Source organism: Haemorhous mexicanus, chromosome 10 (genome assembly GCF_027477595.1).
Source record: "Haemorhous mexicanus isolate bHaeMex1 chromosome 10, bHaeMex1.pri, whole genome shotgun sequence".
NCBI classification, from domain to species: domain Eukaryota; kingdom Metazoa; phylum Chordata; class Aves; order Passeriformes; family Fringillidae; genus Haemorhous; species Haemorhous mexicanus.
This window is the reverse complement of record NC_082350.1, coordinates 3,598,518-3,625,075: the sequence shown is the minus strand read 5'-3', so window position 1 is coordinate 3,625,075 and position 26,558 is coordinate 3,598,518. Positions and strand designations below refer to the sequence as shown.

Genomic DNA, 26,558 nt, shown 5'->3' with positions numbered 1-26,558 from the left:
TTCGGGTTGGCCTGTTTTATTTAGAAAACTGCCGCAGTGAATGTTCCGTGGAAACAAATTAGAGTTCATTTACATTCGCAGCCTGTGCAGTCTCTTTCTTGGGAATGACAGCAAGGTTTGCAAACTGAGATGGATTTTTTTTTTTTTGGTCATGCAGAACTGAAAAACCAACAAAGTATCTTCAAACAAACAAACAAACTGGTTCGGACTTAATCTAATGTGGCAAACACTGGGAGAAAAACAGCATAGCTTTGGAAGACACAACGTTATGACCTACCAATGTTACAAATATTTAATTCCAAAAGCAACTTCTCTTTTTTCACTAGTAGGTATTGCAAATCCAACTTATCACAATAAATAGTTGACCAAACTCTGGGACCAGACTGAGCCAGTTCAAGCACATTTCAGGGTAGATATGGCTGGTAAGTAAAATTCCCACCTACATTTCTTTGTCTGATTCGAGGTATTGTGTTGGCAGGAGTAAACTACAGCTGGTCCCTTCGTTTTGCTGTGGAGGGAAGGAATTAAGATAATTTAAGGATGTAATGTACAGAGGAAACACAAGGACTGAGCATATATACAGATAACTCCCAGAGGAGCTGTGGTGGTGTTCCCATCCATTGCTCCCCAGCTCAAACCCATCCTCACTGCAGTCTGTGCCAGGAGCTCCTGCGGGTCAGACAGAAACTGCCCCGGGCACGATCTTACGGATGGGCGTGTAAGACTTCCTGAGGGTAACGCTGCCGTGGTGAGACACCCCCCGGGGCAGGACACACTCTTCTGTCAGCTTCTGAGTTTCAGGGTCCCAGCAGAGCACTGTTGCAATGACTTCGTTCTTTTCATCTCGGCCGCCGGTGATGAACAGCTTGTTGTTGCAAGGAGAAATGCCACAGCTGGCTCTCTCGTGGGTGAACTGAGTCACCAGGCACCACGTGTCCTCCTGGGGGCTGTACGAGTACAGAGCTTTCATTGCCCCACCTGGGAAGGAAATGGACATTGGTTTGCACTGGCCGTTCCTGTAAGGGATTTGAATTCAACCATCCACTTCAACAAGACTCTGTTCCTGACATTTGTAAGAACGGTTTGTGCCCCAAAGCCAAGAATAAACAAGGTCACAGGATCCTTTATTGTTTTGAAAGCCTGATTTGCAGAAGGCTACTTATTGTTCATAAGGCTGTGGAATTCAGGGCTAGAACAAACTGCTGTGATCCTTCAGTGTGACCACAGTACACCTAGCAACAGATCATTCTCATACCTGCTGCTCCAGCTAAGGACACAGCTTCAGAAAAATGCTATTTTGTTTAAAAGAGCTTAGGTCATGGAGGACCAGCTGTGGTAAACCATCTCTGTTAGAAATGGGAACAGGATTTTTCCACTCATTCCTCTGTCCATCAGTCCTCCTTCTTCCAGGAACTGGCTGCTTTCAAAAACCCTTCTTTGTTTAGAGCTTGTCAGACTGAATCAATAATCTTTCTAGGGGTTGGTTAAACAGAGAGTGACCTTCAGTTTTTCTGTGTTATCCAAAACTGAAGTTATTAATGGTTCTTAGCAAAGGTTCTTAGTGCACCTTTTCAATCTTGCAATGTCCTTTTCTCTTGAAAAAATGGTCAATACCTCAAGTCTCATGAAAGGCTATGAAAATATATTCCCTCCTGAGGTTACCAGCAGCTAAATGGTTCATGTTCTGAAATTTGCAATTTGAATGTGTATTCTGTATTAGCTGTACAGAATCATAGAATTGTTAGGGTTGGAAGAGACCTCTGGAGATTATCCAGTCCAACCTCTCTGCCAAGGCAGGGTCACCTGGAGCAGGTTACACACTGGAATGCATCCAGGTGGGTTTGGAATGTCTCCAGAGAGGAAGACTCCACAGCCTCACTGGGCTGCTGTTCCAGTGCTCTACAACCCTCAACATAAAGAAGTCTTTCCTCAGGCTGAGGTGGAACTTCTTATGTTGTAGTTATGGTCATTGTTCCTTGTCCTGTCCCTGGCCACCTCTGCAAAGAGTCTGGCACTGTCCTTCTAGATAGGGAAACCTTGAAGCCATGGTCTTATTGAGCATTTATCTGTAGTACTTATAATAGATGCTGAGTTTGAAAATACTAGTGCAGTACCTGAGGGCTGATCAAGTCATTCAGAGGTGACCTAATTGGAACAGACTGAAAGCAGACATTGTTAGTTGGTAATTCATCAGTCTGGGTAATTTGATTGCTTTGGGTGCAGTAACCAATTGCTCTTTTATCTTTCAAACTTCAGATGGGGCTGATTTCTATCCAATTGGAGTAGATTTGTTTCTCAGGTAGATAAACTAGAGATTTACTAGTGGATGTTGCTGGCTGAAAGATGCTGAATGAATGTGACTGGAGTATCATGTCCATTTTATCAGGAGTTATATCAGCTAGCCCATAAGTCATGTGCCTTCTCTCTGTCATCATGTACAAACAGGGTGAGGTCAGCTCCAGGGCTGAGGACAAGCATGAGGTATTTATGTACACAAAAGGGGGGTGGGTGTGTGTGTGTGTATATGTGCACACACATGCAGATTATAAATCTCCCTCCAGAGCTCCATTAATTATTTGGTGAATACTCCAGCTCTATGCCAGCTCTCAGCACCATATTGATTACATTGAAATTCCCTGCACCAAGGCTGAGAGAGGGAGGGGAAACTTTTCAGAGCTCCTGTTTTGGAAACAAATGTTCTTTTTTCTTTTGGTTTTCCCAGTACCATCTGGAGATGTATGCAGGCTCCCTACTACCCCCACAGCTCAGCTCAAACTCTTTTTCTTCCATTTTTTCTTCCAGTTCTGGTGATTGACTGAATTAACCCCAAGTGCAATGTAGTGAAGAGCTCTGGGTCTTTGGGCCTCAGTTGCTCTGCTCCTCTGACCTGCTCCTCGTACTCTTATCCCTGCATAAATCCTGTATGCAGTGGGTTGTGTAATGCCCCTGGAGAGGAGAGGGGACACGATGTAGCCATGAGATCATGCCCTTGCCACTATGAACACATCTTTGGATGGCTTTAAGCTGTCGCTGGGCTAGCTCCAGCTTTCCAAGATAGCTGCCATGCTAACAGGGATTTTGACTTGGTGACCTTTCCCTACTGTTTGTGAACATCCTGGATTCCCACCCCTCGCTAAGCTCACCGATTACACTCCGTGTGGGTGAAACTCACAGAAGCACAGGACCAAGCCCTGCTGGGTGCAGACAAGGAGAGCCACAGGTGCTGCACTTACCCACCACGTAGATGTGGTCCCTGAAGCTGGCAGCATTGATGCACTTGGCCTCCACGGGCATGGCAGCCCTCAGGCTCCAGGTGTTGGTGGCCGGGTCGTAGCACTGTGTCTTGTCTGTGGCCAGCTTCCCGTTGGGGCCCCCCCCAATCACGTACAGCCTCTTCTTGTAGCTGGCTGCTGCAAAGGAGCTCACGTTGACCATCAGGGGAGCAGCCTGGGGACAAAAGAGAATCATTAGTAACCGTGTGAAGCAGTCAGACTGATGCCCATGGGGAGCATTCGAATGGGAATTTCGTTTTTTAACAGCTGAACTGAAAAAAAAAATCTCTCATGAAACAGAGCCAACAGACTGTATTGCTAACCACATTCCTTCCCAACTTCAGGAACTTCAAGAAATCAATGTAGTTTATGTTTCTAGCATGGGGAGGGAGCCTGCAGAATTTTAAATCAGGCACCCCTTTTTAAGAAGGGTTCAGAAGATGATGTTTCTGAGGATAAGGGAAAAGTATGTTTCAGCTTTTTTGCAAAAACCCTTAATAAAAATATGCTCTGTTCAAATGCCAAAATTAAAATTACTTTATCAATAATTCAAAAGCTAGGAAATATCAGAAATGCCAAAAATCTTCTTTACATGTTTCCATACATTGCAAAAAAGCACAAGAAGTTGGTTTTTACTGATCTTGCTACTTGCAGCTGTGACTGTTGGAGTCATCTACATTGCTTTGTATAATCCAGAGACAATGGGTTGTATCTGCTGTTATGATGCCTAATCTCATTACTGTCATGGATTAATTGGTTGCCTAATTCTCTCATTGCTTGAAGTACAGTGAGTAGAACTGGGGGGGGAGTTTAATCCCATTTACCTTCAAACCTGTACTTTCACTTTAATGTATAACCCATACCATATATAAGGCACAGCTTGATAGACACATTTTGTATGCATATAAAACGTGTCAGAGCAGTATTTTCCTCCTGTGCTCTGGCTCATGCATACTATATTCTTACTCCTTGATTTATGTACTCCTAGCTTTAAAAGGCAACTAAAAAATGGAAAGTTGGGCATTAGATGTCTCATGGGAAATGATTGGCTGGCAATCTGAGGACTTTTACCTTCTAAAGGATATGCATTTCTATAGAAAAAAATAAAAACAGGGTTTTAAAGACCAGAAATACTTAAAAGAATTATACAAGATCATTTTGATGAATCCAAGCCCTAAGATTTTCTAAATAAAATATTCTAAATAATTAAAATGTTACATGGTACAGCCTCTTACCTCTGACCAGCAGTTATGAAAGGGATCATATGCTTCCATGCTGTTGATTCTCTGCATGCCATCAAAGCCCCCAATGACATACACTTTGCCACCCAACACTGCCATTTTATGTCTCCAGCGCCCAATGTTGAGATACTCAATTTGTATCCATTTGTTGATGGAGGCATTGTATTTCCAGACATCATGCTTTGTTTCTTTGCCACCTGTAGTGTACATGACATGTGTAAATATGATAGCACAGCTTGTATTTATTTAAAAACTCCAGTAGGCTTAAAATTAAGTGTTCTCTCACAATGGAAAGTCAATCATTATTATTGATTGTTAACTGGTCCTGTTACAACAGAAGAAAATTTCTACATTTAGAATTTATAAGTTTAATTAATAAGTTATAAGAAATTATAAGTTTACTTAATAGTGAAGGAAACAGAACAATTTCTACAGCCAAATATTCAGTGAAGATAAATCACTGTTCCTCACTTTACCAGACCACAACCACTTTCATTTCAATACTGAGTGCACAACCAACCACACAGCAAGGTGACATGCAGGAGATTTTTGTGAACACCAGGGCTTTGCAGATCTGCTGCAAAGGGACAAACAAACAAAAGTGATTTAAGTAAGATACTGGAGGATGCTGCAGCTGGTAGTTCCAAATCCCTTGAAGACAGGCATGCACTGGAAAACTGCCAGGTTGTGCAGGGCAGATCCAGCCAGCCCTGTGGTTTGCATCATAAAGCAAAAGACCTGACTGAACTGCTACCAACAATAGTCCTGCAGGACTTGGAAGTTTTACTATTCAACCTTGGGACCATATGGCTAGGATCTCATTTTTGTGCCTCTCCTTCTGGTCTCTTTCTCTACAGACTTGGGTAAGCTTCATATTTATAGCTTGAAGATCAACACTGGACCCTGCAAACTCATTCTAGAGTTGACCTGCAAGTGGATCTTTGCTTATGCTAAAGCAGAGAGCAGTGTTTTAAACAAGAGCTGTTGTTTGCCTACAGTTTCTGGTGTAACTGTAATACAAACAGATCTAGTTAAGCCTGAAACCACATTTACAGACTGAGTAGCTTATTCTATCATCTGCAACCTGATTAAACATTTGCTTCACTGGTGAATATACTGAAAAGAGAATTCATATTCCATTGAGAAAATGTCTGCCTTCATTGGTATTCTGTAGTGCAGACAGATCACTGCAAACTGATGGAGCCTATCTCTGGGCCAAACAGCAGATTGAATGGGAGATAATTAGCATGCTAGAAAGAGTCGTTTGTAATGCTTTTGTCCCAGTATTTTTCACATGTATGTGGTGAATTTTATTTGCACTCAAATAGCTGAAGTGGCCAAAGGGCCTGAATGCAGCATTCATGGCTACAATGGGGCTGAGAGACTGCAGGTGTTCCCTTTACTCTCCCTTGAAATTTCCCTTTGACATGAGCTTGTGCTTTCCTCCACAGGCTGAAACCCATGTAGTAACTTGAGCTGGAGCAGTGGGTGAATTTGCTGCACATTAGGGGACAGGGAGAGATTTTTGAGAGGATTGGAAGTTAATTTTGTTTCTGTTTTTTCCTCTGGACCATAATTCTTCCTAATTTGAAGAGAAATTGCACATAAATTAGTAAAAGTATCAGAATGGTGAATGATAATTCTTGTCATTTTTAGTCATGCTGCAAATGTAGTGTTTCAAGCCATCCAGTCAAAGCACTGAAACAGTTTTGGGGAAATCATGATCTAACAGTAGTCATAATCTTGTGCAAAGGACTTTCCTATTTTTGAGATGCTAAAGGAGCAGGGAAGACTCCAGACTGTACCAAGATACGGAGGGAAATGAGCACATGGAAGGGGAGATCAAGTTAGGAAAAATTAAAGTCAAGTTAGAGTAGAAGCAAATTAGAGGAGTAAAGAAAGAAAACAAAAGTAGAAGGACATGCAGGAGGAAGCAGCTCTTTAATCAGGATTGAGACACTAATAATTGGTTTAGCTGAGAAAAACGTGCTAATGGCTTTGGTCCACTCAGCCTTTTATTTGTGTGCAAAGGGCAAAAAGGTGAAAGGCAATGGGGGAATGGAGAGAGGGACTCAGAGATATGAAAGTAAGCAGAGAAGGAAGAAAAAGAAGCTGTGAGAATGGAAGCAAAGGGAAAGCCAGCTTAGACTCACCACAGCAGGGAATGTGTTAGCCTGGCCTGGAGGTAGCCTGGATAGAACATAAAATGAAAGTGGAGAAGAGACATTGGAAAAGATATCAGGACTAAAAGAATGCATTAAGCCTTGAAAAAGAGGGAAGGGTAACAAATTGAAGGCAAATGGAAAAAAGACCTCTCAACTCAAGGGTGTGAGATGAATATTCCCTAGTTGGAATGTTTGACTTAGGTTTCTCTGTACAGCTACCTTTTAACAGAGGGGCTAATGCCAGAAACTCTCTATGGTGGACTAAAAGGAAAAACCTTCTTTATTTGTAGTTATGGATACACGAATCTATTTCTTATCTCAGGATGAAGCTTTAATAAATGTTAAATTGGAATGAAGTATCAAAAATATGTGGATTCCCAAAAAAAAGAATGCAATGGGAAGATATTTGAATAAAGGCAGTGGACCACTATTCACACTTAAGCAAAGCATTCCCACTTTGGCCTACTCTCCTCCTTTCTACTCTCCTGTTTTGATGGAGTATAGAATTTGGTGGGCAGTTTTGCAGAAAGGAAGTATTCTACCTATGAAGGCCCTGCTCTGTATCATGGTCTGTAATGTCACAGTGATGAAAAGCTTGCTGTCACTTTTCCTCTGGAAGCAGAACAAGATCATCCAACTTATTTTTTGACAGGCCATCAAAAGCAACTGTCAAACTGGTTAACAAGCTTGATTTTAACATTTTGGTTGTCAGAGTAAAATCTCTGTAACTCCCTGTATGGAGCTCAACTGTATTTGTGTGGGAAGTTAAATACATCTCCTGAAGCTCTTGGGATGATGATCAGCACATGAGTTGTCCAGACCCACACTGGGTGTCTGGAACATGGGATTTCATCTGGCTTTGACAGTTTATACTGCCAAGTTAATAACTGTGGGTGGGCAGGTCTAGAGTCCTCTGTGATGGCAGCTTTCAGGGGGCAGCCAAACATCAGTGACAGTTCCCTGCAGGTTCTTGACTGACTTTTGCAGAATTACTCAGATTCTGGCAGGATTTTGCTAATGCATGTGGAACTTCAAATGAACTTCTCATGAGAAGATGCTGAAGCAATTCATCATTTTATGTTTGGTAAACTGTTCCCAAGAACCCTCCTGTGACCTCACTGTTTAAGGTGCTGCACACAAATATCCATGCATATAGATCAATGGTTTTTGAAAAGGAATCCTGTGCTCAAATCAGAGCTAGGCAGTGTCTTTACACATCCAGTGCTCTCTGGAGCATGTCCAAAGCCAAAGCATTAAAATACCTGCAGTGCTTAATTTTTCTAAAGCTGCCTCAAGCATGGTCTTGTTAAAAGCTGGAAATAATCGTGAGAACGCTTTGCTCCCCTCTTGCAGTCCAAGTCAATGTCTTATTCCTTACCTGATATGTAGACTTCATTTTTTAGAGTAATGCATGCAAACTCCACCCATTTTTTATTCTCATTCTCTGGCTCCTGCTCTGTGATTGGTAATTTTGCTACTTCCAGACGGCTTCGCCTCAAAGGATCCAGGCAAGTCACTTCTGCTACAAACTTCTCATCTTTTGTACAGCCCCCTATGATCATAAACACCTCAGACTGGAACTCGTGCATCCTGGGCTTGGTCCTTTCTGTAATGATCTAAATGCAAGTGAGACAGAGTGAGTACACAGGGCACTAACACCTCCAACTACAGAAAGGCCAGGTGACTTTTTCTTTGATTATCTGTTTTTCAAATCATAGCATTACATCAACTGAACCAATTAGCCAAGGCTTTCTAAGTTGAAGGCCTGAAAAGCATCCTAGAAGCATTCAGTAGAGGTTGCTGTGTCCTTCTTTCAGCAGGATTTTTCCAACTCTGAACTTAGGTGCTTTTGCCTACCTACTAGGATCCTTTCAGATCCTTTTAGGAATTACCAGGATGGCACCAAGAGCTATGCAGGTGAGCAGTAGTGACAAGGCTGGGTGCATGTCAGGTAGCTGAAAAGGACAGGTTTTATTTGGGTTGACAGAGTGAGGGCCGGGTAGGGGTACCCCAAGTTTGTGTATGCCTTGGGGAGCTCAGAGAAAGCAAAACTGCAGTTAGTGGTAGCAGAAAGTAGGTGATCTCATTATTTGTCCTGAAGAGATATGTTAGTGTCAGAACAATAAAAATTCTCAACTGTGGATGGGGTTATTTTTATTTGTTTCTTTGTGTATAAGCTCTTACCTCAAGCCAAAATTAGAAGATTTATTTAAAGCCAGCACCAGGCTCTGAAATGTGCTTAGCTCTAATTTACTGCTTGGTGGCTCAGTTTATTGACCAGGAGAAGTTCACTTGCCAGGTGGATGTTCACCAGGAGAAAAAAATGCAAGGGGTGCTTGGAAACTTGTGTTCTCCTTGGAGGAAATGCTTGCAAACAAGACTCACAGGTTAAATGCTGCATCAGGAGGCAACTTGCCTAAAGTTTTACCTCTCTTTCTGCTTTTAACATGTTTTTATAAATTGGTATAATTTATCTGTATTTAAAAATCTTATCTACACACACACGAATCTTGCATTTTGACTATGCCCAGAAAATGAATAAGCACATTTTTATAGAACGTGAGTCCCAGAACTTGCCAGCTTCCAGGACTCTGTTTGAGCCTGCCTGCCACCATTGCCAGGCGTCAGCCCCGGGGGAGGGCAGCTGGCAGGCAGCCTCCTGCGGCCGTCCCTTTGAAGATGAGTGTAATGCGTGTTCAGCCCGGGGCAACACTCCTTTATCTGTCCGCATGCACCTGACAGCGCTGCTCAGTGGGACAAGGCTTGCTCAGGGAGCTCCCTCCAGGCTGGCCGGCACTGCCCCAGCTCACCGAGCAGGGCCTTACGCAGTGGCCAGCCCAAGGAGCGCTTGGTCTGTCCCCCCTCGCCGTGCCGGTGACACAGGTGACACATCTGCCGTGAGTGATGGGCCCACAACGCCCTCCTGCCCTCCTGTGACTCCGCTCAGGAGGGACAAGTTTCTTCACACACTCACGAACTTTGCTCCTGTTGTGAAATCTGACCTCTTGGTTGCTCTCCCCTCTCTCCCATATTCTGGCCAAGGAGATGTGACTGATACCTCACTTTCCAAAGGGAATGGAAGAACCTGAGATCCACCACATCTTGCACTGAGCAGGCAGGACAGAACTCGACTGGGTGTCAGGATTAATCTGTCTCTTTGGGTGCAGGGATCTCTGTAAACGGCAGATAGGCAGTCCTCTCCTCTGCAAAGAGACTGTCTTCTTCACAGGAGGGAGAATATTTCCTTCATGAAACATTTCCCCCCATAAGTAACAGGGGAAGATGTTACATATTCACATTTGAAAGAGTAATTTCAGATTGTGGCACAGTTTGGCGGGAAAATTATTCCTCTTTTTCTAGGCTTGAAGTAATAGCTGAGAGGGTGAGGTGTCAAGGCTAACACCATTTGCCTTTTTACTAGGGAAGTTACCTGGGGTCTTCATTTAGCAAGTGTGTGTCTGAAGGGTCAAGCTCAGATGTTCATAAACAGGAAGCTGTGCGCTTTGTTTTAAAACAACCTGCCAAAACCTTCTGAACTGTCTCAGACAGCAGGAAAAATTCTGAGGCTCATTTTGACTTTTCAGTAGCACCAGTTAGTGGAAATTCAGTGTGATTACCTTTTTCTGCCCCATGGCACTCAAAAATCAAATCGATTTTTGAGCTGAAGCATGAGACATTTACAAAGAGTGGCTAATACCTTCCTGTTTTACTCACCTCATTGCCTGACAGATGGTACATTCTTGCTTCTTGGAGCAAAGGAAAGACATCTGGACACTGTCTAATGAGTTGATCAGCTTCAACAGTCTCTACAAAATACCAAGGGTCCAAGAGGGGCAGCCGGACGTTCTCCAGCACGTAGGGCAGGAGGGAAAACCTTTCGGACTCCTTGTAACGCACCCAGCTCATCACGGTTTCGAACACCTGCGCCTCCTCCGTGACACAGAGCTCATCGCTCTTCAGCGTGCTGCACAGGATGTCTGCTGGCAGCTCCAGGAACTCCTCGTAGTTCAGGACCTGGGTGAAGTTCTGGATAATGTAGTTCTGTACCTGTTGTTTGAGGCTGTGCAGGGAGTGGGCATCAGCCAGCCTCAGGATGCCAACACAGTTCTCCGGCTGCAGTGCTTCGGTGAGAAAATTGGCACAAGCATCTACCATGCGCAGGAACTGTGGGCACAAAAAGCTTGTATAAGCACAGAAGGGTTAATGAAAACTGTCACGGGAGCTATGGAGCAACCAGCCATGCCCAATGCAGCAAAGAGCTGGGGGAGACAGGAATTGGATCATCTGAGCACAGGTATCTCCCAAGATCCGCAGTTTGAAATGAGAATTTCTTCCTCCCACTGCTTTTATTCCCTCTGCATCCAATTGCTCCTTTCCGCTCTTGCAGGATGCAAGACCTGTGACAGTTATGAATTTTATTTGTTTCACAAAAGGGTTTCCTACTATTCCCTTTTCCTCCATGACATCTCAAAGCACTGGCAATCATGGAGTTACAAAGCACAGATAAGGACCCCAGGCATCCAGTTTGCTTTCCCTGCTTCATCTTTCATGTCAGCTCAGACCAGCTAGAACAGAGTCTGGTTTTAGAGTGAAGGTGGCTCCACTGTCTGCATTTATGCTCCCACCATCAAACTCCAAATGCATCTTGTGAGAGCAGTGGGAAATGAGCGCTGAGGTCTGGGAGGGCAGCAGTCCTAGTCTGGGGTGAGTGGCAGGAAGAGATTGACCATCAGCAATTCTTTTGAGATTCCTGACAGACAGGACTTTCTGGCAAGAATTCTGTTGTGGGGGAAGCCTTCAGAGGGTCTAGTGACCTTTGTCATCACCATTGGCTGAAAAAAATATTGATATGCATTTTACACACAGAATCTCCTTAATCAGAGAACTGGCTGTGTTTGCATTCAATAAGACATCACAACTACTCTCATAAATTTCCTTGGCAAAATAACCCCACCTGAGGGTCCCAGTTGCACATATTCAGGTGTCTGAGGGGTATTTCTAAAAACTATGATCTGAGCTGGATTGCTGATGATTATTCAGGAATTGAGAACCAGTTTTGGGTAGAACTGATCAGTTACAGTGCTTCATCCTAATGGATTTCCCATCACCTCTGTGATTTCAGGTACAAATTGAGCAGTGCAATAAAGATGGGTCAAAGCTAATGTTGTGCATTTCCATTTATGCTTTTTGGGTTGTTTTTCCGTCCAGTGTCAGAAAGCAAACCATTTTAAGTCATGTTTTCTCACTGGGGAAAGTTGTGCAATAGTAATTGAGGGGCAAAGAGGAAGCGAAACATTTTTAAACACTGTAGTATGTAGATTTGTTGCAGTAATTAGGGTAGAATCTTCCAGACCCGTCGGTGTTGTGTTGACATATTTAGACTGTTTATCAGAGCTGAGCGATCGCAGACGCTGTGTACAGACTGCCTGGTTCCTGTTTTACATTTAGATGTGGTCAAAAGTTTAGGGAAATGCAACTGACTGATGAACGAGGCTATGTGAGGTCTCAGAATGTGTTGCTGCCACTGACATTAACTGTGATAAAAATATATCAGTGGCCCACGGTGGCACCATGCCAAAGCTCGGTGGCACCGTGGCACCTGCCACATTCCCCTTGCCTGCTCTCAGGGCTAGCACGAGGCAAGCACTTTGAACTCACCTAGGCATTTCCTTGAGGATCTGAAAGGACTTTGCCACCAGGTAGGCTTCCAACCTGAGGCAGGTTAAGCATCAGCCTTATTAAGCTTATTAAGCGTAAGCATTCAAAGTTGTCAGTAATGAGACACAAAAATCACCAAACCTAGCATTTGCCAAGGTCATTCATCGAGTCATCTGTGAGTCTGGGAATAGACCCCAAAACAACGTTCTCACCAACCTGCAGCACACCTCTGTAGAGTTCTCTAATTATTTACACATGGCTTGTCAAGAGCGGTGCTGAGGAGGCGACAGGGAGGTGCACGTTGCTCTCACGGCCAGCAGGCCCCACTCCCTCACTGCGGGGCTCTTTGTGGCCAGGCAAATGCAGAACTGCGAGGTGTGGGTGTGAGAAACAGCCCTGCTGAGGGCTCCACCGGAGAGGCTGGGGTGCTTGGGAGCGAATCGAGGCAGGACTTTCCCTGGCTCTGCTCCTCATCTCTGTGCTGCACTGACTCCCCACCACTGCCTTCATTTAGACACTAAATTCCCCCCAAAACTCCCCCAAAACTTGCTGGGCATATGTCAGTCAGTGCCAGGAGAGCAGGTGGCTGACTCAAGAGACCATCAGAAGGAAGACAACCCTGAGCCTCTGCTTCATCTGCTCCGATTATTCTGGCAGAGCTCTGAATTTTCTGCTTGCCCACTCTGAGTACCCCTCCTAATGCCAATCCAGGCATTTAAAAAGCCCTGTTCCCTCAGGACAGTTTCTTCAATAAGTTAGTCCTTCTCCTAATACCCATTTGAATCCAGTTTCTCACTTGCTAGAGACATCCCATATGCTTACTTGGCCTCCAGTTGGCTTTCACTCTGACTAGTAAAATTTGCTCTCCCCGTGAGTCTTAGCTTGTCTTCGATTCAATGGTGGACTGTAAGCAGTGCCAGCAGCCCTGCCTCCAGCTAGAGCCCCCAGAAAGGGAAGGGAATGGGGACTGAAAGGTCTCTCATTCATAATCCCTCTGTGTGTGCAGCATACTGTGGGGCCGGACCCTGCACCCTGCAGCTGGTGACCCTCAGCTGTGGCTGCAGGGACAGCACGTCCTGCCCCGGCTCAGCGGTGACACCTGCGCCCCCCGGCCAGAACAGAGCCAGCTGAGGGGGACAGCCCCTCTTCAGGGCTGTTCCCTGGGGAGTGATGGCGATCTAAACCCTGGCCAGAGCCCGCTGAGGGGGACAGCCCCTCTTCAGGGCTGTTCCCTGGGGAATGGAGGCGATCTGAGCTCCTGCCAGAGCCAGCTGAGGGGCACAGACCCCTGCAGGGCTGTACCCTGGGGAATGGAGGCGATCTAAACCCCGGCCAGAGCCAGCTGAGGGGGACAGCCCCTCTTCAGGGCTGCTCCCCGGGGAATGGAGGCGATCTGAGCCCCGGCCAGAGCCAGCTGAGGGGCACAGACCCTGTCCAGGGCTGCTCCCCGGGGAATGGAGGCGATCTGAGCCTCGGCCAGAGCCCCCTGAGGGGCACAGCCCCTCTTCAGGGCCGTTCCCTGGGGAGTGATGGCGATCTGAGCCCCGGCCAGAGCCAGCTGAGGGGCACAGCCCCTCTTCAGGGCTGTTCCCCGGGGAATGGAGGCGATCCAAGACCCTGGCCAGAGCTACCTGAGGGGCACAGCCCCCTGCAGAGCTGTTCCCCGGGGAATGGAGGCGATCTGAGCCCACCAGAGCCAGCTGAGGGGCACAGCCCCTCTTCAGGGCTGTTCCCTGGGGAGTGATGGCGATCTAAACCCTGGCCAGAGCCAGCTGAGGGGCACAGCCCCCTGCAGGGCTGCTCCCCGGGTAATGGAGGCAATCTGAGCCTCGGCCAGAGCCAGCTGAGGGACACAGCCCCCTGCAGGGCTGTTCCCCGGGGAATGGAGGCGATCTGAGCCCGGGCCAGAGCCAGCTGAGGGGCACAGCCCCCTGCAGAGCTGTTCCCCGGGGAATGGAGGCGATCTGAGCCCGGGCCAGAGCCAGCTGAGGGGCACAGCCCCTGCAGGGCTGTTCCCCGGGGAATGGAGGCGATCTGAGCCCGGGCCAGAGCCAGCTGAGGGGCACAGCCCCTGCAGGGCTGTTCCCGTTCCCCGGGAGTGGAGGCGATCTGAGCCCGCCAGCCCTTCTCCCGCCGCAGTGCCCTGAAGGCCTTTGGTAGCAGACGGTGCCCTCCTGTCCAGCGTGGCCTGCAGCTGGCACCCTGCTCTGCCCTGCCCAGCGGCCTCAGGACGGCTGTCAGGTATTTCCCTTTGAGTGCCTTGCTCATGTAAAGTGGATTAACCCAGGGATGAGGGGTGCTTTGGGGTCCGTCAGGGCCATCAGGCTGGTGGTGCTTCAGCCATGCCCTGAGGGCAGAGCAGCCCTGCTCTGCTCAGAGGGGGCAGCTTGGGGCATCCTCCACTGTTCCCACTGCACCTGGCATTACATGGCAGTGGGCATCACAGCCTTTGGCATTTCCGTGGCAGTGGGCATCACAGCCTTTGGTGACAACAGTTTCTTCTCCATCTGCTCAGAAGCCTGCTTCGCTCTCACCATTTCTTTGCTTCCACCACCACAGTTATTTGGTCCCTCACCCAAACCCTGCTGAGGGAATGGGTAATACAGAGGTTCCTGGGGGGGCAGGAGCACTGTAGACAGGTCTGGAGGTTGTTGCTGAGTTCTGGTGAGGGAAGCAGGGCTCCCTGCCATGGCCCTGGGAAGCAGCTGGGATCCTGACCCTTCCCAGAGGTGAAAGGACAAGCAGCTCTGCAGGCAGTGTGGGTGGCAGAGGCTGCTGGGCGGGATCCAGGGTGGGCACCAACCTTGCAAGTGCAGTGGCTGGGCAGCCACCAGCCCAGACAGAGGAGGTGACTATTGAACTCATGTTGCAACTGTGCTTTAGGTGGAAAAAATTTGTCTGGCTCACTTGAGGGTGAGGCTTAGCTGTTCAGCTGTTCCAAACCCTTCACCTGCTTCCCCCACCGTGGCAGGGACGCCTGCCCTCTCCAAACAGACCTCCACCTCTTCCTACTGTCAGTTTTGACTGCATTTGGTCAAAACTTACTAGAAGGGCATAAAGAAAGGCATAATTACATAAAACTTTTCCAAAAACAGTTTCTAGAGAAAAGGAGATAATTTCCATTGGAATATATATACTGCAATATCTAGAACTGTGCAAGGTATTTCTTCTTTGGTTCTTTGCCAAGCCCCCAAGGTTAAAAAGAGGCTCTGCCACAAGTTGTTGCTAAGTCAAATAAAAGGATCCTATTTGGAATTTGAATTTCTCACATGTCACTAATTTGAAAGAATTTATCAAACAAAAATGTTACAATAAATTGCAGAAATAATCTTTTCAGCTGTTGATATATCCAAATGAAACATTTGACTCTTTCAACTCTGTTCTTCAGCATAAGTAGCACAGACAAACTGGCAGAACTCTAGTTCTGTCAGCTTGATATAGTAGATTATTAAAGATTCAGGAGCTAAATCTTTTTTGTACAAAACGTATTTTTCAACCCAAACCCTCACATTATAAATGTGAGGACTTATAAATTTATAATGAGGCCTTATAAAACTTGATAGTACCCAAGACAACCACTGTTTTTAGCTGAACATTCCTGGTGTTCTAGGTTTATCTAGTTTTTTCTAGTTTACTATTCTTACTTATGATACCCTCACAATTTTATCATTATTCTAACAGAGTTTGATGGTTTTCTTAAAGAACCATCCTTGGGAATCAAATTTAATCTTAATTTTAATGAAAAATAGAGAAGATACATGAAAAAAACATAAGTTTATACTTTTGATAGTTCCAGAAGGAAAAAAAAAAAGAAAAAAGAAAAAAAAGCTGAGGAATGATCCTAAGGAAAAAAGGTTCAAAGGAAAACAAAAACAAGATAGAAAATGTCCTGAAAATGAACCAAATGTAGCCACTTAATGCTATCAGTTGGTAGTGTTGGTGCATGGAAAATGCACTGCAGGCCCAGGTGACATTAAAGTTACCTTTCTGAAATTTTTCCTAATATCTAATCTAGACTTCCCTTGGTACAAGTTGAGATAATTTCCTCTTGTCCTATCACTTTTTACCTGGGAGAAGGGCCTGATCCCCACCTGGCAGCAACCTCCTGTCAGCAAGTTGAAGAGAGCAATAGGGTACCCCCTGAGGATACCCTATTTGGGTCCTTCTTTTTAATAGGGTCCCATTTTAATAGGGTCCCTCCTTTTCTCCAAACTGAGCACCCCCAGCTCCCTAAGCAGTTCCTCACAGGACTTGTGGACTAAAAAAAAAACCAGAGCTTCAGAGCTGCAGAGCAAAATTTCCATGTAAGATTCAAGAGTCTGGATTCCCTCATGAACTACGATGGTCACAGAGTTGGGTGTTTCTTGCCTTCCCTAATGAGAGGAATGGACACACACACACATTGGCACTTGGCAGGTTCTGTGGGTTACAATTTGTTAGCAATTTGCAGCATGGTACCAGACACTGCAATTTGGTAGACCTCACAGGTGATTTCCAGGACACGTGAATACCTTGTGGACCAAAGGCTGAGTAACACTGCCCAACTCCGGCCTCCCACAAGTCCCAGGCCATGACTAAAACCTTTTACATCATGACTTCTACAAAGGAGGATGCTAACTTTGGCTGGCAAGCCTTCGTCTCAAGGCAGGGGAGACAGAGAGGCAAAGTCACTTCCTGCTCTGGCCAGCCATGCCAGCTGCTGCCCACTAACCCTTCTGACTGGCCTTCGCTGACCTGAAATTTGGGGAGCACTGCCAGGCAGGCAGAACATGGGAGCAGCTCTTGGAGGCACAGCCAGGCTCTTTTTCTGTTTGCGTGGCACTCAGCACAGCAAAATTCCAGTATGTGGCTGCCACTGCCATTTTTAACCTTACTGCAAGTAAATATGAAGTAAAATGCTTCCAGAACCCATGAAATCAGGGAAGTTTGCAGTGTGCTAACCAGGATAAGACATGGTGTTACCAGAACAGAGAGATTGGGTCAGTGCATCTGAGTTATCTGTACCTGAAAGAGGCTGGCAGCTTCCAAGACTTTCTGTACATTTTGCTTTGTGATGAGCATCTTGCTGGTGTAAGTGTAGTCCAAGAGTATATTCATGGTTTCTGCATCAACTCCTTTTAGTATGATCTTCTCCTCATATTTCTCTCTTAAATCATTGCAGAACATGGCTCTGGAAAGAAAGACATTTATCTTTCACTGCATTCCAGTCAGGATGAGGCATTCTGAAAACATTGGGCTATTTAGATTTCAACACAGAATACTCTGATTGCTTCATATTTTATGCAATTACTCCTGTTGAAAAGAAACAATAAAATATCTTTTTGTTGCTCTTCTACCTCTGTACTCCTGAGTTTGATAAGGCATACACACATGATGGATTCCTCTGTGCTGTCCTCTACAGCAGACCTGGGGCTCCATGGCAGCTAAAGGCATTAATAGCAGGGGTGGGCCAGGGGAGAATAGCTTATAGATTTTCTTCTAATTTAGAGTTTGAATTTTCTTCTTCTAAATTTTGGGATTGTAAACCTCTTGGCTAGAGAAACAATTGAATTTGCATGAATTGGAGCTACTGTTAGGCAGAAAGTGCAGTGATTTCATACATGTAGATAGCAACTCTTCTTTGGTGGATAATACTGCATCTAAAAGGTGACCACCCTTCATACCTTTGGCACTAGGCAGATATTTCATGTGAGGTATAAATCAGAAATTCTCTAAGGGCTATTTTAATCCATTTTGCATTGTGACAGCTGCAAGACAAACACACACATCTTCCTCTGCATTTTCAATTCATAGATTTAAGTATTTCTTCCAATGCTTTTTGCTTTTACTTAGGATTTTGATCAGCCCCTTCTTGTTCGCTGCATTCAGAGAACAAGATGTCACATCATTTGGAATCTGTCTCAACAGATCAGAATGACATGAGTCCACTTGTAACTGCATTGGTGAAAAACATGTGCAGATCTAAAGTGTAATTAGAAGCACTCTTTACCCTGCATTCCAGGCCCTTCTTTATTAGTCATACACAATGTTGACAGGACAATGCAACCTGGGAAATGGCGGGAGGTCCCAAGTCTTAGGCCATGCTTTTCTTGTAAAAGAAATGCCTGAATTAAGCTGTCTGATTGACACATCTTTCTGGAACCAAGATGTAAACAGATTTTATTGCAAAGCAGTTAGGCACGATGAATGGCAAATGGATGGAAGATACCAGCTGCTACTTGCTCTAAGAACTACCTGTTCCTTACCTCAGCAGGAATTTATAGCAAGGTCTTAGTTACCTCAGTGTGCAAAACTGCCTCTGGATAGAGAGGCCTAACTTTTGAGCAGGAAATTTGGGCAGAAACGTTACTTGTCAGCAAAGTTGTTCAGCCAAAATCCTCATTTTTCCTTTCACTCATCTCATTAGAGGTTTTTGCTTCACTGCTCTGCCTCATGGTCCAGCTTCTGCTGCTACTGAAATCAGAATATTTCAAAGGCATTTAAGCAAACGCTCCTTAACTTTGGTGACCACGAGACTGGAATTCATTTAGCTTCTCTCCCTCTGGCACTGTCAAGGCATGAAAGAGGGGATGTGTGGGCAGGTGGCCATCTGAAAACAGCAGCCCTCAGTTCCCACTTCTCCCTGGGAATGGGCTTCAGTACGGAGAGGGAAGCTGGCACAGCAGAGCTGTTTCAGTGGTGCGGGATTGACGGGTGCCGGATGTTTCATCTGAATGAGAAACAGGCCCATGGAGGGTGCAGGTGGTGTCTGCTCTTCTTCCTTTCATCTCTTAAGCTGGTGACTCCAGACTTGTATTGACCCATCCCTGTCAGGGAGGTGAGAGTCTCACTTCTGTCCCACAGACCAGAGTGTTTGCTGGGGTCAGTCAGAGATACCCAGGGTGACATTTGTACAAGGCTGCTCAGAAACCAGCCTCAGCATTCTGCTGGTGGCTTTGCACAGGGGTCTGGTCAAAGTGCTTTGGCCTATCTGTCTCCTAATCTTTGTAATTGCTTTAGAGCTGCCATCCACTCCCAATTTCGTAGGGTGTGGATTGATGTAACGTGGCTGTGAGCTGCAGACATCACACCTCTAAGCACGGTGCTCTCCCACCACTTCTCTGCTCTAGATCGTGGCAGGGCTGAACTGGGCAGTGCTGCACAGGAGAGCTGACTGCTGTGGCCTTCCTTCTGCTCTGAACTGGGCAGTGCTGCACAGGAGAGCTGACTCCTGTGGCCTTCCTTCTGCTCTGAACTGGGCAGTGCTGCACAGGAGAGCTGACTGCTGTGGCCTTCCTTCTGCTCAAATGGAGTGGTTCTCATTCCTACCCTGTGTGTTGGCAGGGGGAACACCTGACACCACTCAGGCTGAGCTTCTCTCCTAGGGATTAAAACGCTGCCTCTGGATCTTTCTGAACTTATCCTCAGGAGGCTTTAAATCCTTCAGGTGGGGCTACTAATTCAATTGTATGTTTCCTTGGTTCTTGTCCCTATGTAATTCTAAACTGCACTTTTAAACCAACATGTACTCTAAGAAATGCACATCAGAATTGAGGGCCCAGTGCCCTCAATTTAGATACCCAAAAATGCATAATTTTTGAAAAAAATATAAGTTTTTTCTAATTTAAAATCATAGAAATCTCAGCAAAATAAATGATGGGTTGCAGTTTTGTGAAGCACTTTTTAAGCATCCTCCCACACTGGAATGCTTGTGCTTGGAATTATGAACCTGACTTCAAACAACCATGCTGGAGCTCGAGGATGCTCTGGAAAATGGCTTCAACCTCTCCCAGCCCCATTCTCCCACTACTCTTGGGCAGTGCAGGATTAAAGAACTACTGTTCCTCCTTAGTCAGCTGGCATTTCTCTTCTCTTCTTTGTTATCATCACGAAGGTAAATGGAGAATTGTTTTTATGTCTATGCATGCAGGACATCACAAGAATTAGTCTCTCTACTCTCCAGCAGTGCTGAAGAAGGCCTAGAAGGGGTTAGCTTTGTTTAAGTGTGTTCCAGTCAGCTGCTGTGGGTTGCCCACACTGTGGCACCCGCCCTTCAGGAAGGGCTTGTGTAACGTGCAGGGCAGTGAAGCCCATGAGTCACTGGGTCCCTTTGCTTTGCTCCTGTGCATGGCTGCTGTTAGAGGTCCTGTCACAGCGTGGAAAGTACTCACAGGAACAGTGGGATTTAAGAATTCCTTCTTTCTCTAGCTTCCAAAGAATTATGGCAAGATGAATGAAAGCTCCTTGTGAGCAGCAGAACCAGTGAAGCTCAGTTCCCTGCAGACTTGCATCCTTCTTTCCCTCCTCACAGTAACCTCAGCCTCCCCTTCCTGAGCCCTCCATTCTCCCTCCTTATTCCTCTCACACTCTTCAGGGTCCCTCCCAGGAGCTCAGCTCTGTGCTGGCTGTGCAGTGTGGTTGTTCTGGGCACTGTGTGCTGGCTGGCTGGGACACCCTGCTCATTACCCTGCAGAGCACCAAGGGTGCCAGCCCAGCATCCCTCTTCTCCTAGCTGCAGATTGCCATCAAACTCAGGGAACTTCAGGTTTGAGATTTCCATCCTGTGCCAAATGTGATTGAAACTAACCCAAAGAGTCGTGACAAGAGGCACTGGCAGACAGTGAGATGTAATAAATCTCAGCTCTGTGGGAAGCCAAGCCAAACAGAAGCACCCAGAGGGGCAGACCCTGCAGACATGTGCAGTTGCCTTGGGATGGGATGACCTCCAGCCAGGTATCCCCCCTCCTTCCAAGGGACAGGCTGTAGCTCAGGAGGAGCTCTGTGGAAAGTTGGCCAACAGCTGCTGTCATAAAACTATCTTGCCTGGATTTAAATGGGAAATCCTTCTGATTGCAGTACCTTTACTTACAGTGAAATTGGGGCTTTTTGTCAAAGTATCATTATGATAATTTTGATTTTAATTTGTGCATCTGCTGTCCATTATGCACACAATGCTGGTAAGAAATATTTGGGTATCTCTGCTTTTAGCTGTATATTTTCTCATATGCAATAAATATAGTCTCTCTGTAGAAATAATACTTGTCTCCAAATATTCACAGACACAATCTCTATTCTAGATTAGAAAAGCAGAACTGTTCTGGCACTACCAGCAAAGCTTAGCAGACTCCATTAAAATTAGCTTTCTGCTCATGTCACAAGGGGTCACAGGTCCTTTTTTCTTGTGTTTCCTCTGTAGCTGTTCAGTCATCTGACCACTTTAGCAGTAAAAGAAAGAAAGAAAAAAATCCCAGCCATGCAAATGTGACAGTCTAAATGATATTGTCTAAATGATAATGGAAAATCTGTGCTAAAACTGATACCAAGTTCCTCTGTGTGTCTAAAATTTGTTCTTGTTGGCCAGTAGTCTCAGATAAAATATGTATTGTATTGAAAGAATGAAAAATTCAAGCAGACCAGAAGGAGACAGTGAAGTGGCAAAATTGCTTTCAAGGAGATGTTTCCCATTGCAACTGATTTCCAGATGGAAAATTCCTTCTCTTTCCTCCTCAGCAATTTAATGCAATATATATTTTTACCCCAGAATGGTAATAGGAAAAATCAGCAAATTCCAGAAACCCACTCCTATTTCAACAAAAATACCCTGCTATCTGAATTCCTTTTTGCCCAGGTCTCAACGGGACAAGACAAGTGGCTAAAGATATTTGGTCAAAACACCCTTTTCTCATGCACTTGTCTGCCAATATTCTGTCTTCCTTTGCATGCCTCCAGGAGACTTTTTGAGTGCTGGTATCAGAACTCCAGCAAATCCACAACTTTGCACCTGCCTTATTTAAGTCTCCAACTTTAAAAAAGCTGAAAGACACAAGGAATTAGAGGCTCACCGTGAATTTGCAGACTTCAACACCCAGTTTGCACTCCTTGGAGACCTACAGTTCAAGTCTAAAAAGCAAAATAAGTGTACTGGTTTTGTTTGTTACAAACCTTACCTGAAATAATTGCTTGCTGCAGCAAGGACCACTCGGTGACAAGAGAATTCCCTGCTGTCCACACACAGGATGACGTCTGTGAGGGAATTTTCAAGGCGAAGGTTCTCAAGGCCATTCTGGAGCACCAGAGAGAGACCTGTATCGTCAAACTTGACCTTTTCACCGCTCGACACTTCCACCAGGTCCCCCATTTTCGTCAAACACTCATTGTTCAAAGAGATCTCAGGCTCCTCAGAGCTCTTCTCCAGCATGTCCCCCATTTTCTGGCCAGCCCCGTCTCATTCTGTTGGTGCTTCGATCTAAAAAGAGCTCCTCAGCTTTGGGCAAATCACACTGCAGAAGTTGGGCGGATTTCCTGTCCAGAGGTCTCTGCTTATCTGTAGCTGTCACACACACATAACAGGAAGCCTTGCACTTTCTCATCCTGTTAACACAAACAAAGGGTGGGTTTTTTCAGTGATTTTCAGGCAGTATCAGCTTGTTTAGAAAGGCCTTAAGATGCCTCTGGATGTGAGAAGATTACAAGTGACAGGGAGAGCCTGCTTACCACCCTCAAGCCAGTCCCTTGCTGTTATCTGCTGGTTGTATTGATAGGTGCCCCACATGCTTATCAAGCGCTCCTGGTGGACTGGCAGCTAAGGGAAAAAGCAAAATATTTTGTATTTCTTTTTCCAGGTATGTGATTATTACTAACTGACTTGTTTTGGGGTTTGGGTTTATTTTTTAGTAAAATGCTTGCATATTCAGAAAGCCCTCCAAGTGCATGTTTCTGTCCTCACGACTTGTTAGCTGGCAAACATTGCATGGCTTTTCTTTAGGGCTAAACAGGCACAACTCTCTCAAGGACATGGATCAGCATCAAAGATCTCACAGCTGATGGTCTTCAGGCTCCACTGCTGGGCACAGGGATGTGGTCCATGCCCTGCCATCAGCTCTGACTAGCAGTGACAGCTCAGGGAGAGAGCCTGGGGAGCAGTGTACCCATGCTCATCCCCACCATCCTCACTGGTGGGCATAGCCTGAGGCACAGCTGCATGGACTCGTCCCAAGACAGACACGTGGTGGGACCAAGGCTGCACATCTGGAAGTGGGGACACTCTGGGGATGAGCCTGCAGCATGACAGGAGCAGCCAGAGCACAGTGCTGAAGGTTTTGCTGTCACCTAAGGGTGGACCAGATCTACTTGGACATCACCAAAATGAGAACCTGATCCAAGCTGAATTAATAAGCAACACAGCCTACTGAGAGTAACAGAGCAAATCCCAGGCTTGCTTAGGAACTCTCACACTGAGAAGTAGAAAAGCCCACCTCTATCTCCCCCTGAGAGGAATGTAGGACCAGTTCTCACCTTGGTAGCTTGAGTGCTAACCAACCTTGCCTTTGTGATATTTACTTCTAGGAAACCTTGTCTGGCCAATCCACAGGTTCTTATTGTGTGTTTGGTTTCCTCTTTTGTCTCCAGCTTGTAAAGCTGAGCTCACAGTATTTGGGAAGCTTGGCTTCCCCCCCTTCCAGAAGGAGGTGAAAGCGGGGTCTGAGAGAGTCAGATGGGAAGATGAAGAGGAAGGAAAGCAAAAAATATCCTGCCTGTTTTCCTCTACCTCCTTGTTATGGGGTTTTCTTCATTTTGTGTAGTCTGTGCAGCCCTTTGGCTTTTTCCTTTCCCAGCTGATTTAAATGTATTCCTGCTGCCTTTTGTGCTAAATTTTGCTAATGAATGCTTCCTTTTCTAAAGCCAGTCCTTTCTTTCCCAAATACTCCTGTAGGAATACAACAAGAAAATTAAGGAAACCCCTCAAAAGTACTAGGTGTGCTTTAAAAATCACAATACTTTAACCCTGTTTTGGGCTAGGTTCTCCTTGTTTATCATCACCACTTCTGACCTTTGGGAATTCATCTTATCAGGCTTTTCTCTGATGGTGAGAAGCTTCACATTGAGCTTATCCATTACAGCGAAAGCTGAGATTCCGCGGCGATCACTTGATTCCAGTTGCTGAAGCTTTAAGCAAAGCATTAATAATTGTGAAATTGAAGTAAGTCAGTGTTGGCTGCGAATGCTGGGAACGGAAACCCTGCAGTAACTAGGTCGATGGCTGTGGTATTGTCAGTAACTGCACTGCAGGAAGGACCTCGGCAGCTCAAGGAACCTAATGTTGACTCTTAGTAGCAGTGGTCGTTATCCACAGTCTGTCTCTTTCTGTGCCATTGCTAACCCGTATGGTGTATTTTTAACCCCTTTTTTTTTTTTTTTTCTTGACAAGGACCTCCTCTCCTTTATTCTGTTGCCATGGTGTTGTGGTTTAACCCAGCCAGCAGTCCAGCCCCAGGCAGTTTGCTCACTCCCCCACCAGTGGGACCAGGGAGAGAACTGAGAGGACAAAAGATGGAGAACTCATGGGTTGAGATAAAGACAGTTTAATGATGGTTACTCGGGAAGAATGAAAATCTGTGCCCTCTGTGCCCCACATTGGGCTGCCTTGTATTCAGAGACCCCTTTGCTCAGGGATTAATCTGCAAATGTAGTCTCTAGTTTCATTCTTTGGACTAGCATGAAGACAATGCTGAGGTGAGTGTTGTGACTTTGCAGGTATAAGGGAAGAACAAACCCAGCAACCAGGCAGCTGCTCTCCTGAGGTGCTCTGTGGCCCAAGACTGCAGTAGCAACGTGTTATTTAATCCTGGGGTAAATCCAGCTTCTTACTTCATGGTAGAAGCTTCCAGATACATTCTTTTATTTGGCCCTTAGAGACTTGTTCTGTCTGCACTCCCATACTGTTTTCAATAAAGAATTACCTGCTAGCTAAATGAACACTGAAGGCTTGTCTGTTCATGACTTGTTTGTCTATTGCCTTTACCTTAAGAATACTGAATTGACCTGTGTATACTCTGTATCAGCTTGAGAGAACTGGCTGACTGGCTGGAATTACTGTGTCAATAATGTATATCCCTCACTTGTGTCATAGCAAGTTTGCAGAGCTCTGTAACATCACAGGCTGCTGCTGGTACCAATGAATCTCTGCAGAGTACATTTGAGCTGAGTTCAGAGACTTCTTTCCATCCTCCCATGTCTTCCTCACCTCTGCATCTTCTCCCTTGACCACGCTCCCTGTTTAAATGTTGTTCCGTAGCCAACACCAGCCCATTCTCAACTGTCTGTTCCTGAATCCAGGATCTCATCACTGTGGCATTTCAGCACTGTAAAGTGTGACCTCGACAGATGAATCTGCCTAGACTAGCCAGGAGTCCTGGTTCCCATCTTGCAAAGGGAAAGATTCAGGCAGTCCCAGGAAAAAGTCGTGGACTTGGGGCCTTGACTAAGAGGAGGAACGGAAGAAATCACACCCACCAACAATGGATCAAAAGCAAGGAGCTGAGGCATTCTTTAAACAAAGGCAGAAACACAGGAACCTATTTCTGACAGTTCTTGTTACTTGTTTTGCTTCCCACATCCTTGTACTTTAGCTAACAGAGCCCTCAGGGACCAGAGTCTGAGAGGAGCCAGCTATGAAATGTGAGAGTGTGTGGCTGCCTCAAGGAAGAGGCCTGATAAAGACTGGCAGGAGGTTTTCTGGAGTGAGAAAGAAGATGCTCAGCCATCCTGGTATCATGATGGGATCTGGACTTGCAGAACTTGCTGAACTTGCTGATGGCAATGAGTTCATATTTCTGACCTGGAGCTCATACAAAGTTGTCTTTGTTCTTTGTCTTCTTCCTATTATTCCAGACCACCTCCATTTTGCTGCCACAAGTTATACTCCAAATCTGTGTGTTCTGTGACCAAATGGCTTCTGTTCCAGGCTATTCCACTTCTTACACTCCAGACAGCTTTCAAATCTGAAGCCACCCAACAGCACATTGACAGCTCTGTCTCCAGGCCTCACCATGCTTCCTGAGGGCTGTGGAAGGCAGTGTTCCTTCCCCTGAGAGAGCCTTTTTAAAGGTGCTGGCCTCCAAGAGGGCAAGGACACAAGAGCAGAAGAAAAGTCTTGGCAAGCTTTGGCAAAAACACTGCAATTGCTTCCACTGTGCATCCCAACAAGCACTGCAGAAAACGCCTCAGAGCACAGAGGGCCCTGCTGGATAGCAGAGACAGTTCCATGGTGTGGGAGCAGGGGTGGGGACTGCAGCTGGACACGTATCAGGGCTCATCTTACCATCAGCTGTTTTCTAGCACAGTGCAAAGCAAGATAGCTGAGGCCTGAGATAATCTTGTCAACCCTGGAAAGTTGCTGGATTTTTGTCTGTGTTTTCAGTACATTGGGATAATGTTCACTAGCTCAAAATAGCACGTTCTTA

At 45.8% G+C, this 26,558-nt stretch overlaps 1 protein-coding gene across 1 annotated transcript; it reads right to left on the bottom strand.

Annotated features, from left to right (window-relative positions):
* On the bottom strand, positions 1 to 22,605 carry KLHL6 (kelch like family member 6). Its single transcript, XM_059854967.1, has 7 exons — positions 22,263 to 22,605; positions 17,341 to 17,506; positions 10,393 to 10,842; positions 8,057 to 8,294; positions 4,508 to 4,710; positions 3,234 to 3,447; positions 1 to 978 (listed from the first exon to the last, which is right to left on the bottom strand). Exons 1-7 carry the CDS (start codon positions 22,520 to 22,522, stop codon positions 677 to 679), a joined length of 1,833 nt encoding a protein of 610 aa, XP_059710950.1. The 5' UTR covers positions 22,523 to 22,605; the 3' UTR covers positions 1 to 676.
* Between the last annotated feature and the right edge of the window lie 3,953 nt (positions 22,606 to 26,558).

Bases quoted from the DNA above. Each gene is read 5' to 3' on its own strand.
- KLHL6 (XM_059854967.1), bottom strand. From the start codon at position 22,522: ATGGGGGACATGCTGGAGAAGAGCTCTGAGGAGCCTGAGATCTCTTTG. The intron at 10,843-17,340 runs GTACAGATAACT...TTGTGCCCACAG, and splicing joins AAGCTGCCAGCCTCTTTCAG to TTCCTGCGCATGGTAGATGC. The intron at 3,448-4,507 runs GTAAGAGGCTGT...TTTTGTCCCCAG, and splicing joins TTCATAACTGCTGGTCAGAG to GCTGCTCCCCTGATGGTCAA.